At 34.8% G+C, this 16,114-nt stretch overlaps 1 protein-coding gene across 2 annotated transcripts; it reads left to right on the top strand.

The window, feature by feature from the left end:
- The first annotated feature begins 221 nt into the window (after window positions 1-221).
- On the top strand, window positions 222-15,351 carry Pfas (phosphoribosylformylglycinamidine synthase). 2 transcript variants are annotated; one of them, XM_073084250.1, is made up of 24 exons: window positions 222-237; window positions 1,264-1,598; window positions 1,994-2,307; window positions 2,635-2,771; window positions 3,421-3,533; window positions 4,224-4,477; window positions 4,934-5,065; window positions 5,206-5,334; window positions 5,721-5,849; window positions 6,937-7,011; window positions 7,585-7,776; window positions 8,056-8,229; window positions 8,546-8,694; window positions 9,030-9,233; window positions 9,893-10,088; window positions 10,688-10,817; window positions 11,330-11,445; window positions 11,594-11,862; window positions 12,098-12,230; window positions 12,492-12,593; window positions 13,039-13,185; window positions 13,377-13,590; window positions 13,808-14,046; window positions 14,731-15,351. In XM_073084250.1, exons 2-24 carry the CDS (start codon window positions 1,321-1,323, stop codon window positions 14,919-14,921), a joined length of 4,017 nt encoding a protein of 1,338 aa, XP_072940351.1. In that variant the 5' UTR covers window positions 222-237; window positions 1,264-1,320; the 3' UTR covers window positions 14,922-15,351. The 2 variants fall into 2 exon arrangements, with proteins under 2 accessions (XP_072940351.1, XP_072940350.1); XM_073084249.1 differs by lacking the exon at window positions 222-237 and adding an exon at window positions 850-1,123.
- The last annotated feature ends 763 nt before the right edge of the window (window positions 15,352-16,114 follow it).

Consider the following 16,114-nt stretch of genomic DNA (forward strand, 5'->3'; position numbering starts at 1 on the left):
AGACAGGTTTTTTCGTTTGTTATTATTATTTAGTCTATAAATCTGTTACATCATTTCGTTATTTATATTATCTTGTATATTAAGCGTATTTCTTTCATCGAATATCTGCACGGAATGCGACAAGTAAACTAATAGCTTTATAGTTTCATCGATGGATAAATTTGTTTTCTGAGATTAGAGCCAGATCCAGAGAACAAAAAAGTCTAAGCAAGCCATTAACCATTCCTGGAATTTCTGGTATGAATGGTATGTAATAATAAGCTATGTTCTTACTCTTTAAATTTACCTGCTGTCCATTCCCTGTTTCCAGAGAGTGAAAATAACAAGAACTAAAATGAAATAAGTAGAATACCTCAGCACAAAGCATTTTTATTAACTGACTTATATCAGACACTGGCCTGCGTACATTTATATTTTATTTAGATTTCTCCATAGAGTATTATTATATAGCAAACTTTGTACCGCCTCAAAATCTATTTATCAAATATATTTCATATAAAATAATACTATATTATAGCCTATGTTACTCGTGGATAATGTAGCTTTCGAATGGTGAAAGAATTTTCAAAATCGGTCCAGTAGTTTTTGAGCCTCTTCATTATAACCAAACAAACAAACAAAGTTTTCCTCTTTATAATATTAGTGTAGATAGAGCGGTTTTGTTGTGAACCTAACTTTATGGAAGGCTGAATTTTCTTAAAAGTAAAAGTCGAGCCCCGTTGAAACTAAAATAATAACATTGGTTGACCTGGATGCTCTGACAAATTTAGTCTGCACAAAGTGTAAACTCTAAACTAAATAAATACTCTGTAGTACCTACCTACACAGAAGTAGTTTTTTTATTTGAATCTCAAAATCTGAACAAATCTGATTTTGAATGGGTTCAAAGCGAAATATTAAATGAATACTTAATCAATAAAACTTGGTTTATTAAAGGAAGAATTCTAAGACCTGTTTAATGTACAGTGTACACCCAGTATGGAACATAAAATCATTAATTTGACTTGAAATGACTTGAGTATTTAAATTCAAACTTAAGACGAAATACCTACGCAAGAATTTGTAGTACGTTCATAGGTTCATACTACGTTGTTATTTTGTTCTATTAATTTATGTGATTAAGGTTAGTTACATTTGTTATTACTATTGCATAAGCTCAAATTGTTTTCGAATTTATTTGTTACTGTTAGCGTCAACAATTATCTGATTACGATTTGAACTCTGACTTGACATTGATGCAAGACCTAAATGAAATAATTTTAGATAAAGAATCGACTGCTGACGGAGTAGTGCGGGTTTGTCATTCGAGACTAACGAACCATGTGTATTATAAGATTTTTTTCGCGTGAAGCCTTCAGTGCTCATAAAACTAAAGAGATACTTCTTAAACTAAAAGAAGTTGAACCTGATGTGAAGCATTTATCAACTGAATTGTGTTACCATGTGGAGCTTGCTGATGGATGCGAATATCTCAATATCAATCAGATTAAAATATTGCAATGGCTTTTGAGTTCACCTCTTCAGCCACAAGCGCTAAAGAATGAATCTGTCTACAAAAATATTAGTGATGATCAATTGATTATTGAAATTGGACCAAGGTATTGTTATTTTTTATTTTTTTATACCATGTTTGGTCTAAAATTTGGGATATAACCAGTGCTTAGGTTGTACCTCTTTTTATGTTGCAATGCTAGGCAAATGAGGGAGACTTAGATAATAATCTACCATACTGATCCATACCATGTGGGTTGGTGGAGGAAGAACAAGTTAGTGGCCAACCTATGAGATGATTTCTAACGACCGACGAGCACTGATATGTGAATGAAATTTAACCAGTAGCAGTAACCTATCCAACTGAAATGTCCCAATTTTTAAATTTGTTTACGATTTACACCAGCTATTAACACTTTAACTAGTGCATTAGATTAATCCTTACTTAAACCTATAATTAGAAATTATATTTTTAATGTTAATATTATTCATACATTTACAGGTTTAATTTCTCTACAGCCGACAGCAGTAACTCCGTTCAAATCTGTGAAAGTGTTGGTCTCCGTGATGTTGTACGTCTTGAAGTGTCCACAAGATACCTCATTACATTCAATAATCCTAGAAATGTTGATAAGAAATCGTTTGAGGAGCTGGCAGCACCACTTCATGATAGGATGACTCAATGTATCTACACAAAAGACAATCTTCCTCGACAGAGTTTTAATGAGGGCTTGCCGAAGGATCTGGAACCCTGGTTTGTAGTGCCTCTGCAAAAAGAAGGCATCACAGCAATGAAGCAAGTTAATCAAAAGTTGGGTAAGATATTCACTCATATATCCCACCAAAGTCATGACTTTATAATGGTGCTAAACCTTTCTACATATCGATACCTTAATTCGCAAATCAGTCAACACCACTTTTTATCAAAATATTTTTTTTATTTATTTTTATAATAAATGGCGTTGAATGAAATATAAACAAGTAAAAGTTTCAGCGTAAAAATTTATATATGTATAATGTGTATGGTAACAAAATTTCTTATAGTTCCAACAAATAAAGTTTGAAATTGAACTTTGCTATAAATGCAACACTATATTATAAAGATTTCAGAATTTAAATTGCATGATGTATGATTTTCATTAGGTTTGGCTTTTGATGATTGGGACATGGACTTCTACATGGACCTGTTTGTCAATAAGCTGAAGCGTGACCCAACCAGTGTCGAGCTATTTGACCTTGCCCAGAGTAACAGTGAGCATTCTAGACACTGGTTTTTCAAGGTAAACATTCATTTGTTTTTTTTGCTAACAGTATTATATTGCAGGTGTTGTCCAACACAGGTACTTCAGTTAACTTGAATTATGTTGCAATGTAATTGATTCACCATTCAGATCAATACCATTGAAAATTTCAAATGTGTATAGTTATATGAGCTCTTTTAAGCAACCTATTTGGCTCTACCACCACTACTACTGTACACCAATATTACAATTTTACATCTATTACAATATTTAAATTATTACAATATTGAAAATTTTATTAGATGCATTGATTGTAAAACATTTGATTTTACAGACCAAGCTCTATTTTCTAAGAATAATTTAAATTGTATGTATAAAACATAGATTAGTAAAGATACTTCGCCTCTTTGAAATTTTGACGAAGCCACAAACTGCTTATTTTAGTAAGTTCTTTTTTTGAATTCTTGACAAATAAAAACATTTTTAGAGAAAGTTTACAAATAAACAACTAATACTGCGTAATTTACGTAATAAATAAATAATTATTTCAAATATTTTAGGGACATTTTAGCACGGAGATGTGGTTAAAACTTTTTTACGCAACTATTTCAATTTTCAAAACTGGGTACATTTTCTTGTTAGGAGTGAGTAATCTTTACTAATCTATGGTATAAAATCAATCTTTCAGGGCAAGTTAATACTGGATGGAAAAGAAATAAATGGATCTCTAATTGACATGGTAGCCTCTACACAAAACTCTTCTAATAACAACAATGTTATTAAGTTTGGAGATAACAGCAGGTACAGTGAACAAAATAAATTTTAGTTCAAATACTTAGAAAACATACTAAAAACTAAAAACAAAATCTGATTGTAATCATGGTTTGAAATGAAAATAAGTGAAATATAAATATTAAAAACTAGTTTTACTCCACGGTTTCAGCTGTGTTTGAAAACACTTTCATGAAAATCTTAGTGTGATATAAATATAGTCTTAAACTTTCCATAATCAAAGTCCTATTAAATAATTTTTTTTTTAAAAACGTACTGAAACTTTCAGAATTTACTGTGTTTAAATGAACACTTTCTTGGTTGTTTTTATGTCAGGATTAAATGGCACTTATCATTATGTTTTTGTATTGTTTTTCTTATCAACTATGCTAGTGGAATAATTTTGTCTTGTAAGATATTACTTATATTTGCTCATTTTATTGTTGTTCATAAGTTTTGCTTATAGTATTTTTTTTTAATATTGACTTAAATATGTTTTTTATATAAAGAAATGTGGGCCCAGGAGATGTGTATTTAACTATGTGTATTTTACACAATATTTGTAAAGTTTTAAATTCTGATTAAGGTATATGACTAAAGTAGAGCATAGTAGATACTGATAATCAAAGTTAGTTTTTTGTAGTGAAATCAATATCTAAAGGATAAACAAGTATGGATACTTTTTTGCAACTGATTATAATCATAATTTAAAATTTACAGTGCCATTAGAGGCTTCCAGCATGCCAAACTGCGACCATCTGACGTGAAAGAGCCTTCACAAGTAGTCCTAGAGCACACGGATTCGGATATCATATTCACAGCAGAAACACACAACATGCCGACAGCAGTGGCTCCGTTCAGTGGCGCTACCACAGGCACCGGTGGGCGTATTAGAGACGTGCAGGGCGTGGGCAGAGGTGGTCATACCGTCGCTGGCACCGCTGGTTACAGTGTCGGCAATTTGTTCATACCTGGTGGGTATAATTCACAGAAGATTTCCTTCGAAACTGTATATTATTAATTAATATTTGGGTACAATTAATAGAAATATCACTCGGCATAAGAAGATATTCTCTAAAAACAAAATTAAAAATATTGACAAGCTGTATTCAAAAATGGGGTCAATTAAGTATTAGCAGGCAGGATTTTAGTAATTCATCCCCCCTGCCTTACACACATTCGAATAAGAAGCTACCAAATTTTACAAAAAAAGGATCTATTTCTTACATTATTGCCATTCAAACCCCGGTTTCTCTCCTAATGTCAATGTCGATCAATCTCCCTTCACCGCCTTGGTGTTCACATGATACTTAAATTATACTGATACAAATTCAATATGAATTTGATTGAGCATTTAGATATATACAGCTTTTGTGAAGCAGATACATATAGACTCACTTAGATTTCTATAACCAATGTTTACATTTTAGGCTATGATTTGCCATGGGAAGACAAAACCTGGAAATATCCAAGTAACTTTGCAACACCACTTCAGATTATAATAGAAGCTAGTAATGGAGCTTCTGATTATGGAAACAAATTCGGAGAGCCTGTTGTTACAGGTAATAATTGATAATTTAAAATTAAAAATGTTGGTAATGTACAAGCCTTTGTTTTTAGTATTCATAAGTGACAGTAATCACTTACTAACAATATAAGATGCTTCTAAAATCTTCAATGATAATACATTTTCATGTTACAGGATTTGTCCAATCATATGGTCTGAAAAACGCAGATAATGTTAGGGAGGAATTTGTGAAGCCAATTATGTTTAGTGGAGGCATTGGGTACATGCCTCATAGTATGATTAAGAAAAACAAACCTGAAAAGGGTAAGAATTTGTATAAAATCATTATTGGAAATATTTCTTATATACCTATATACTTCTCCTAAAGTTTGATTTCAATTTCATTGTTAAATTTTATCCTAGTAATGTTATGTTTGTTTGTATTGTAAGATTATTTTAACAAATGACACCCCAGTATATCATGGGATTATAGAAATTATTGCGACATCTATATATCCGTATACATGTATAGGCATAACAATTTTATAAAATATGATATAAATAGATAAAAAACTTGATAAAAGCTGTAAATAATGTTGGTCTAAACACAATCTTTCTTGATAGGAGACCAGACTAGTTTAGGGTTAGTAATTGATTTTAATAAACATATATTAAGATAACATGAAAATGACTAAAAATATATGTTTCAGGTATGCTGCTAGTGAAAATAGGCGGTCCGGTGTACCGTATCGGCGTGGGCGGCGGCGCGGCGTCCTCCGTGGCCGTGCAGGGCGGCGGCGCGCGCGACCACGCGCTGGACTTCGGAGCCGTGCAGCGAGGTATTAGCCCGCGCCTGTCGCTGTAGTTCCAAGATTAGAATAGGGCTACGGTAGCCCCTGCCTGTCGTAAGAGGCGACTAAAAGGAGGCTTCCGGGGTTGCGGGCGGCAAGAGTGAGACCTCGAACCGTCCAGTAAGCGATCCCGGGAAGAACGGCGGTATGTGTGGTAGCATACTAACGTGAACACCAGATGGTGCGGGAGGAGCGAAAACTACTCCCCCAGGACAGAGGCTGATCGGGGCGTCGCGCTTGGAGGACTCCGGTTGTGTTCCGTCGGAGATCCCGGAGTTCTCCAACTAGCGTTGAGGACGGTCACCGGGGGGGTTTTAGTGTGGTAAAAATCTCACATAACCTGGCGTCGCTTCCAGGTCGTCGGGTACCTTTTGAAAGTTTCCCCCTCGTAAATAAAAAAAAAAGGTAGACTCCGCGTCAAACCGCTAGACCGCTCCGAATCCAGAAACGAGTCGCATTGCAGTAGGAAATTGTAGATATTAGCGGGACGAAGCGCGGGACCCACCCGGCACACGTCCGCTGCCCGCTCTCGCCCACGGGTACATAGCTGCGTTAGTTTGCCCTGATGTTAAAGAGTATATGCTAACTAAACCTGCGCTTAACAACTTCAATGCGGACTAGAAATTTGGCGCGGACTTTCGCACCTGATCTGAGAGTACATGGATATGGAACATAACAATGAAAATACATTTATTATGAAGTATTACAAAAAAATCCTAAATAATTAACCTTTCCTTTAGTTTGTCATTCATCATTATTTCCCAGAATTTAATCCTTATAAGCGACACTATCTGTTAGTGGAATAATACAGGGTGCGCTTTTTTATCAAAATCAACTCGCTAGATTTCCGGCTAGGGAAAAAAATAAAAAAAAATGATGCAGTTTTAATTTTTATCAAAATCGGTCTCGTAACTCCTTTCAGCAATTTTCGCTAATTCCTATAGTTTCGGATTTGGCCCTGAAGGCCCACTCGAAAAATTCACCCTGTGTATAAGTAATATATTCTGAATGAATTATAAATGAATAGATATGAATTATGTTTTATCTTCCAATTAATTAAATATGTGATTTACAGGTGATGCTGAAATGGGGAATCGTCTAAACAGAGTAGTCAGAGGCTGCCTGGAAGCTGACATCAATCCTGTTGAATGTATGTTACTTTAATTAATATCTATTTCAGTGAATATATCTATTAAATTTTGTAAACAATAAATATGCTGTTCATAAGATAAGAAATTGGCACACAATTAGAAAATCTATTCTGTGAATTATAGATTCAATTTTATATGGTTAATACAAATTAACTCACTATTCACAGATGTATGCAAATATTTCAGTCATAATTTAAATAAATTTATCGTTATTGCTGTTCTGTATGTATTTTATATCTTTAGTATTTTTTTAAATTTATTGTCATATTTAGTTTATTAAAGTAAAATTCGTCTAATTTGCCAATTTTAGAATTAGATATGTACACGTTTTTATTCTTTACTTCGCAAACAAATTATGATAAAAATAAGGTTTTTATTTAATAACGCAATTGTTAAATATATATAAATATATTCCGATCCGGTAATAGTAATGAGAAAAATATTGTAACTTACAATTTCTTAAGTGGAGGCACTTACAAATTGTAAGTTACAATATTTACACGCACAATATTTAATAGGACGCCTATACAAAATAAATTTGTTTCATTTAATTTTATATTATATTTTCACAGCTATACACGACCAAGGCGCCGGGGGGAACGGTAACGTGCTCAAAGAGCTGGTAGAGCCCGAAGGGGCGGTGGTGTTCACCAAGGAGTTCCAGCTAGGTGACCCCACTATCACCACCCTAGAGCTGTGGGGAGCGGAGTACCAGGAGAACGACGCCTTGTTATGTAGCAAAGAAAATAGACCTATTCTTGAAGGTATTTTAACTCACACCTACATATACTCACACCTACTTTTTTATATATATGGGTATTAAATATGTTACATAAAATAAAAATCTCTTAAGCCTTGAAACGCATCGAAGTTTTTAGTGTGTGTATTAAATTTTCTTGTAAAGTAGCGCTTGAGTTAATAATGGGTATAACTAGTTTTAATTCAACTAACATTACAATATACGAGTACATTACATACTACATACCGATCACGAGTTAAGATTTGATTTGACTGTAATCTATTGTATTAATTTTACATTTCAGAAATTTGTCGTCGTGAAAGATGTCCAGTATCATTTGTCGGTGAAGTGACTGGCGATGGTTATATGAGTCTAGTGGAGGATTCCTTCAAGGATACTTATCTGAGCAGAGATGATCGAACTAAACCCGAAATTAAATCGAAATTGCCATATGATCTTCATTTAGAGGCTGTGTTAGGTATGTAAATCTAGATCGATTCAAACCATAGTAAAGGAATCAATTCAAAAAAATATCTACGATTGCAAGATTAATTTCATCAAAATCGATCTTCGATTTAATTTATTGATGTTCTGGAAATATATTGAGAGCAAACAATTAATTGAGTCAAAATAAATAAAATTTCGATTTTATACCAAAATATTAATCGAAAGAAACGATTGTTCCATTAATAGATTATTAGATCGTCATTTAAAGATGATGAATAAGAAATGAACTATAAAAATAAATCTTCATTGTGTATAAAATTTCTAATTTCTATTAACGTTAATTTCAGGAAATATGCCCCAAAAAACTTTTGATCTGAAACAGGATCCGATAACAAAGTTGCCATTATCCTTGCCAAGTGATGTGACGGTCGAGAAAGCGCTAGACCGAGTGTTGAGACTTGTTAATGTTGCCAGTAAACGCTATTTGACTAATAAGGTAAGATATTTTAAAAAGAGCATGAGTTCATTGTATTTTTGTAATTGTATAATACATACATCTTCATTTAACGATAACATTTTTTTCGTCATTCTTGCTTGTCGTAAAAGGATATGAAAACGTAAGTATGATTTTTTTATTGTTGCTTGTTGTATCTGATAACAAAATCTATATCTATATATTGATCTATTTGAATGTTAATATTTGGAATTTGGAATTGTAATATTATAGGGAAGGGAGTATATAACTTCCTTTAAACGAAAATATTGCAGTTTCATATATTGCACACACTCTCACTACACATATTTTGTCATATAATAAATTTATTGTTAAAGGTGGATCGCTGTGTTACGGGCTTAGTCGCGCAACAGCAGTGCGTAGGCCCGCTGCACACGCCGCTTGCCGACTGCGCTATCATAGCGCTCTCCTATACTGAGCTAGTAGGCTCTGCTACCTCCATTGGCACCCAAAACATTAAGGGGCTATTAGACGATGGTGCAGGAGCGAGGATGTCATTGGGAGAAGCTCTTACTAATTTGGTAATGTTCTTGTATACAATATTTGGATACGTTTATGTAGGATTTCTGCCTCATAACAGCAGGGGTTAGCGCTGCTGTGTTCTGGTTTGAAGGGAACACGGTACAGTACAAGGGACACATACTTTTCTGAAGCGTTCCAGCTTAGTCCTCAAAGGTGGCGGCGCATCTGTGGCCGACCTCAGGTAGGAATATCTAAACCTATCTGGGATTGATTACACATGTCTATGGGCGGCAGTAGCGACTTATCATCAGGTGGACTGTATGCTTTTCTGTGTGTCATTGAAATTTTTGAAGTTACTTCTTTTTGTATGTTAAATAATAGACAAAATTGCACACATCTGCTTAAAAAATACATTATGAAAATAAATGACCTTTTTTATAGCCGCCCACAGCTATTATATTCTCTGGTTAATAAAGCTATATACTACATGCTCATTGATTAATGATCTCAAACATTAATTAAATAGACTAAAATAATGATTTTTCAATAATAATATGTGTACTGAATTATTATGAATAGAAATCAACATTCCTCGTTCGCTTCATAAAAACGCATTACAACTATACATTTACATTTCGATTTATCCTAACTCGTATCGTAATACCCTGTGATAAGTGTTCTACAAGTATTGTAACGTGTATCGCAATACCGTCCCCAGGTGTTCGCGGGCATCACGTCGCTGGAGGACGTGAAGTGCTCCGGCAACTGGATGTGGAGCGGCAAGGCGGGCGGCGCGGGCGCGCGGCTGGTGCGCGCGTGCGCCGCGCTGTGCGACGCGATGCGCGCGCTCGGCGTCGCCGTCGACGGCGGGAAGGACTCGCTGTCTATGTGCGCGAGTGTTGACGGGGAGACCGGTATGTGCCCATTATTGAGCGGAGCTGGCTTTTCGGCTAAAACTATGTCGTAATTACGGTCGAAACTGAAACTTTTTTGCAATTATGAAAGTTTGTACTATCTCATGAAATTTAGAGGTTTGCAGACTTGTGACTTATAGAAGCATTTGGAGAAGGTACCTCTGCTAATTTATATTTTTTTGTTTTAGTACGTAAAGAAATAAAAACAATTATTTTTTTAGGATCGTATATTTCGGCTGAGGTAAAGGGTTCGACCGATTTCCGGCCGAATCTTGGCCGAAACAGAAACTTCGGTCGTATTCAAAATTTTTATAAAATCGGCTTCGAACACTGGAGAACAATAATTCGAATCGTACCCATGCATATTAGAAATTAATCACCTCTTACTATAATTTATATACTCGAAAGTACTATGAAAATAAAAATTCTCAAAGACTTATGAAGTCTGTCAATCTACACATACGCAGTTAACTATGGCCTGAAAAGACTCATTCCCAGCAGTGGGACAAAGATGTATTGAACCGTATAACAATTCGATTTCATATAATGTAGTTTTGGGTTAATATCAAGTTATAATAAATGTATGATTTTCTGTCAAGTCCGCTCGCCGGGCACGCTAGTGGTGTCGACGTACGCGCCGTGTCCCGACGTGACGGTGAAGGTGGAGCCGGCGTTACGGAACACCGGCGCGGCCCTGCTGCACGTGCCCGTTACACCCGGCAAGTACAGGTGAGCTTGTAAGTATTTATTATAGGGGACAATGAGGCATCTCTGTGGGTGCTGAAGGCCTACAGGGAGGAACTACAACAGAGGACACTAAACGATTCAAAGAAAATTTAGGAGTGATGAGGTGGGTCCTGGAGCAATGGCTAATTTGTGTTGTTCTATTATTCTTAATTTAAATCAAACCTTACCTATTAAACCTCCACCAATTATTTATCTTAAAATATTCTTGCCAAATTTCATTGGTATGTCTAAAATTGCAAAGTCTGTAATGTATATTTAATAATAAAATACATAATAGACCTTGCAATTTCATTTCGTTTCGTTTCATTTAAAAACAATTAAAAATTAATACTTCAATTCGAATAGTTAATTTTCATGCATCTACCTATTATAACATTAATACTTTAGATTTTTTTATTTATTTATTAAATCATATTCACACTGAACTACACTATTTATTAATTTGTGATAAAAGGTTTGTAATTTTTCATTAATGGGTTCTATTTATTTGGTAGAGTTGGAGGTTCATCCCTGGCACAATGCTACAAGCAATTGGGTGACACTCCGCCAGATCTAGATGATCCTGCTGTACTCAAGGCTCTGTTCAAAACCACCCAGAAGTTGTTGAAAGGTATTAACAATTAATAGATTTAAGAAATATTACAATATTATTTAATGTTGTAGTCTGTAACTGCGATCACTATATTGTTACAATAAAAGTAGCTAATCTTTCATTCACGAAGATTCTCGTGTCATTCATGATGATATTTCTATTTCAGAAAAGAAACTGCTTTCCGGGCATGATATAAGTGAAGGTGGTTTCATAACTACCGTCATAGAGATGGGCATCGGCGGCATACGAGGCTTTGACATTAATCTGAACGTAGATAATAATGTTTCCGCCATCAATGCTCTGTTCAATGAGGAACTGGGCATTGTTGTAGAGGTTGCACAAAGCGACTTGCAATATGTCCTCAATGAATACCAATGTAATGGTGTCCAAGCCAAGGTGATAGGAACTGTTGGGGAATATGGAATAAACTCTGGAGTAAGTATTAAGATACCTTTGGTTTTACTAAAATTTTGTTTCAGGGCACAATCTGCGTAAAAGACATTTGGGTATAATGGCATATTTTAGAAAATCATAATTATGAAAAAGTATAAATACTCCGACGCCCACTTGGCTATTACGCGCTTAAAATCATAAGTAAAATTTCGATTTTCAAATTCAAAATAATTAGTTATAGCGTACATAATACTCATATAGAATGTATTCTTTGCAGGTTGTTGTAAAAGTGAATGAACAGAAAGTATTGGATACAACACTAATAAAGGTCTTCAGAATGTGGGAAGAGACTAGCTATCAACTTGAGTGCTTACAAGCTAACTCTGATTGTATCAAACAAGAGTGGAATGGTAACTATATTCATTATAGTATAGCTCGTACCTCCATTGAAGAAATAAACTTACCATACATATTATATATACCACTTGATAAAAAAAATATGAATTCTCCATGGTTTTAATATTCTAGTATATTTAAAATATTTTTATTTTTCCCTTTGCATTACTTTTGTATTGACCACCCAGTCTATGACTGCTATTTAAGCTGGCTATTTTTATTATAGAATAATATGTTAAATTAAATATAAAATTTAAAGCATGTGTTTCTATTAGGGCTTGAAAAACGTAAAGGAGTAACATACAATGTTACTTTCGACCCATCGGCGGCTGTTGTAAGGACTAAGCCTATTCGAGTTGCTGTCCTACGCGAGGAAGGTCAGAAATTAATTGATTACATTTGAAAACGAAAGGAGTTAAAATATTCCGAAATAAGATGCTAGATACACTGGCTAAATTAGTATTTGATGTTGTAGGCTACATGAATTTAATTTTAATTCTATACTATCATAATGTTTAATATTTAATGTTAATGTTTAATGATAATATTAATAGTAATTATAATTTTCTTTAATAATATTGTATGCCCATGAGGCCGGAATATGGCGGACAATTACCCAATGTACACCTATGTTTTTAAACCTATGTTCCACAATAAAGTTATTTGATTTGATTTGATAATCATAGTATGACTATAGTTCTACTATATACTTATATATTTATACGGCTGCCCTCAATATTTCTTTCGCTTTATTTTAAATATTTTGTTTCTAAAATCCTAATTAATGTTTTGAATGTGATTTTTAATAAAGTTTATTTATAGGTATAAATGGTGATCGTGAAATGATCGCATCGCTTATGATGGCCAATTTCGACGTTTTTGACGTGACCATGAGCGATTTGCAAGCTAAAAAGATTACCCTGGACAAATTTCAGGGACTGGTCTTTCCTGGAGGCTTTAGTTATGCTGGTATGTGTATCATTGAGCTTATAATGTTTGAAACTTTCCTACTGCATAAGGTTGATAAAGCTTAGAATAATAAAGATATAAAAACTTCTTATTTCTAAATACTAATATTGTAACCTGACCCTAGAAGACCCTGTGCTTATATATGCTTGATCATAATAAGACACGAGAACTCATTGTTGTTTTTCGTCCAGATACTCTTGGATCTGCGAAAGGTTGGGCTGCGGGAATTTTATTTTCGGAATCATTGAGCAAGCAGTTCTCTCATTTCAAGAACAGGAGTGATACGTTTTCGCTTGGAGTTTGTAATGGGTGCCAGTTGATGGCATTGTTGGGTTGGGTAGACCCTCAGGAAACAACAGGAGCCAGCAAAACTCAGGTCTTCCTGGACCATAATCTGTCTGAAAGGTAATTTTATTTTTTTATAAGAAAATATTTTAAACAGACTTCTATAAAATCTGAGATTAAAAAATGTTTGAAATGGTGTAGAAAAATCGGACCTATCTGCACTCGTAGTTTCTAAGGCTAGCGTTACTTTGAACGGATTTCCGTATATTTTTTCCATTCGCATTTTTTTTTTAATTTTATAGCACTTCTATTCGACATATTATGGTGTTATGTTTAGATTCGAGTGCCGTTGGAGCGCGGTGAAGATATCCGAGTCGGGGCAAGGACAGGACGTGTGGTTCGACGGCATGGGCGGCAGCGTGCTGGGCGTGTGGGTGGCGCACGGTGAGGGCCGCTTCACCGCGCCGCCCTCTGCCCTGAGCCGTCTGCGTCACAACCGCCAGGTGGCGCTGCAGTATGTGGATGACGACGGAGTGCCCACGGAGATCTACCCGATGAACCCTAACGGCAGCCCCGGTACATCTTTTTTTAATTTTTTTGTTATATAATATGGGAGTAGCAGACGAGCATGCAGTCCACCTGATGGTAAGTGGCTACTGCCGCCCATGAACATCTGTAATCAACCCCAGATAGGATTGGATATTCCTACCAGAAATCAGCCAGATTCGCTGCTACCCCTGAGGACTAAAGTGGTACGCCTCGGAAAAGTATGTCTCCCGTACCACACCCCTCAAACTGGAACACAGCAGTACTTATATAGTAATAGATGCAACCGCAGTACAATAACCACTAGGCGACGCTGCAATATGTGGATGACAAAGGATTGTTTGCGGGAATGTATCCAATGATAAGGAAAATACTTATATCATAGTTGAAATTATTACTTTTCAACATTTATTCTTATATTTAAACACCACTATTTACGTTTCATTTCTATCGACTATCGTCATCCTCACGACTTCTATGTATATTTATTTTTTTAAAGCTGTATATTCTAACATCTTAAAAAGGCGTATTGTAGAGCTTGTATGTATTATGTATGCGTTTTAATATTAGGGTCCAATAGTAAGAAATTGATAAACCAGAAACCAACATTGTTAGACTGAGCCTGTAATATCTAAAATGCTTAACATTTAAGAATATTATGACAGAGTCGACGGGTTAGTTATATGGCCTTTACTAATGATATGTTTTTTACAGAGGGTATAGCGGGTGTACGTTCCCGCGACGGACGACACCTGGCCATGATGCCGCACCCCGAGCGCTGCGTGTTACGTTGGCAATGCGCGGTTGAACCCCCTCAGCCCGCCGCCCCTGCTAACCCCACCAGCCAAACCTCACCATGGCTTAGGCTCTTCCAGAATGCGTACAACTGGGCTTCACGCTCCTAGAATCCTGAAGGAAACTCGGAAAGAACTACAAATAAATACACAATAAATCATAAACCTGGCCTTAAGTAAATAAGTTAAGGCTAACTTTTTACTAAACACCAGATTACTATTGAAAGAACTGTTAGGGAAAAATTAGGTTTCCATAAAATTAATTCCTAATAATCATTCCATGCAACGTTTGTAATTCCAAATATAATTCATGATAAGGGTGAAGTTTCACGATTATGGAACATTGATTTATATAAAATGGTATATCATTGTTATTGTTTAATTTTTTTTTATATGTTTTTTTACGTCTTGTTATGAACACTAGTGATTAAGTCAAAGTTTGATTTCCTATAGATTATTAATATTATGCATTTACTCTCAAACATTGTCTTAGTAGAGATTGTGTTATACAGCTTTGCAAGGTTTATGTGGCATTTAATAGTACATTACGATACGCGTGGCCAAAGTAGCCTATTTTTGCACGGCGTGAAGTTAGCGCCCGAGCGCAGCGAGGGTGCTAAACGCCGTGCAGATAATAGTTATAATAGTATATAATATAATAATATAGTATATAGTATATAATAGTTATATAGATAATAGTTAGTTAGGTAATAGTTTTTTGCGTAAATTGACGTTTTACGCACGCTTCGCGTGCGCAAAACCCCCATTTCCGACCCCGTAATATAAAATTTTATACAACACGCGGACGAAAAATGTTTTTCTGACTCGTGTGATTGCAGTCCTCGCCTGCGGCTCGGCCTGCAAACTCACACTTGTCAGAAAAAAATTTTTCGTCCTCGTATTGTAATGTACTATTCAGTGACATTTTATTTACCTCGAATATTGCTGTATCTCGAATAATTATTTTATAATGGTTTCCTTTTAAAGTCCTATACTCTAATCTTTTTTTATATATTCTTACACTTTAGTAGATACTCGTAAATAATGTACAAATTTCTTTTTCTTGAATTTGTATTAATAAATGAAAAATTAAGATTCTTTATTTTTATATTCCATAGCAATGCATTTATATTTGTATTAATGTTTATAAAATTGTAATCAATTTATAGAAAGAAAAAATATATAAAATATTAATATGGTTTTTAATTAAGTTACACTAAATAAAGGAGATTTATATACATTGTTCAAATTATTCACAAGTTTTAATTATTTTGCCAAGCTCATTATGGCTTATTTACAAAGAA

Source organism: Epargyreus clarus, unplaced genomic scaffold (assembly GCF_041222505.1).
Source record: "Epargyreus clarus isolate Ecla_fem2 unplaced genomic scaffold, WU_Ecla_fem_2.2 ptg000021l, whole genome shotgun sequence".
In the NCBI taxonomy this organism is placed as follows: Eukaryota; Metazoa; Arthropoda; class Insecta; order Lepidoptera; family Hesperiidae; genus Epargyreus; species Epargyreus clarus.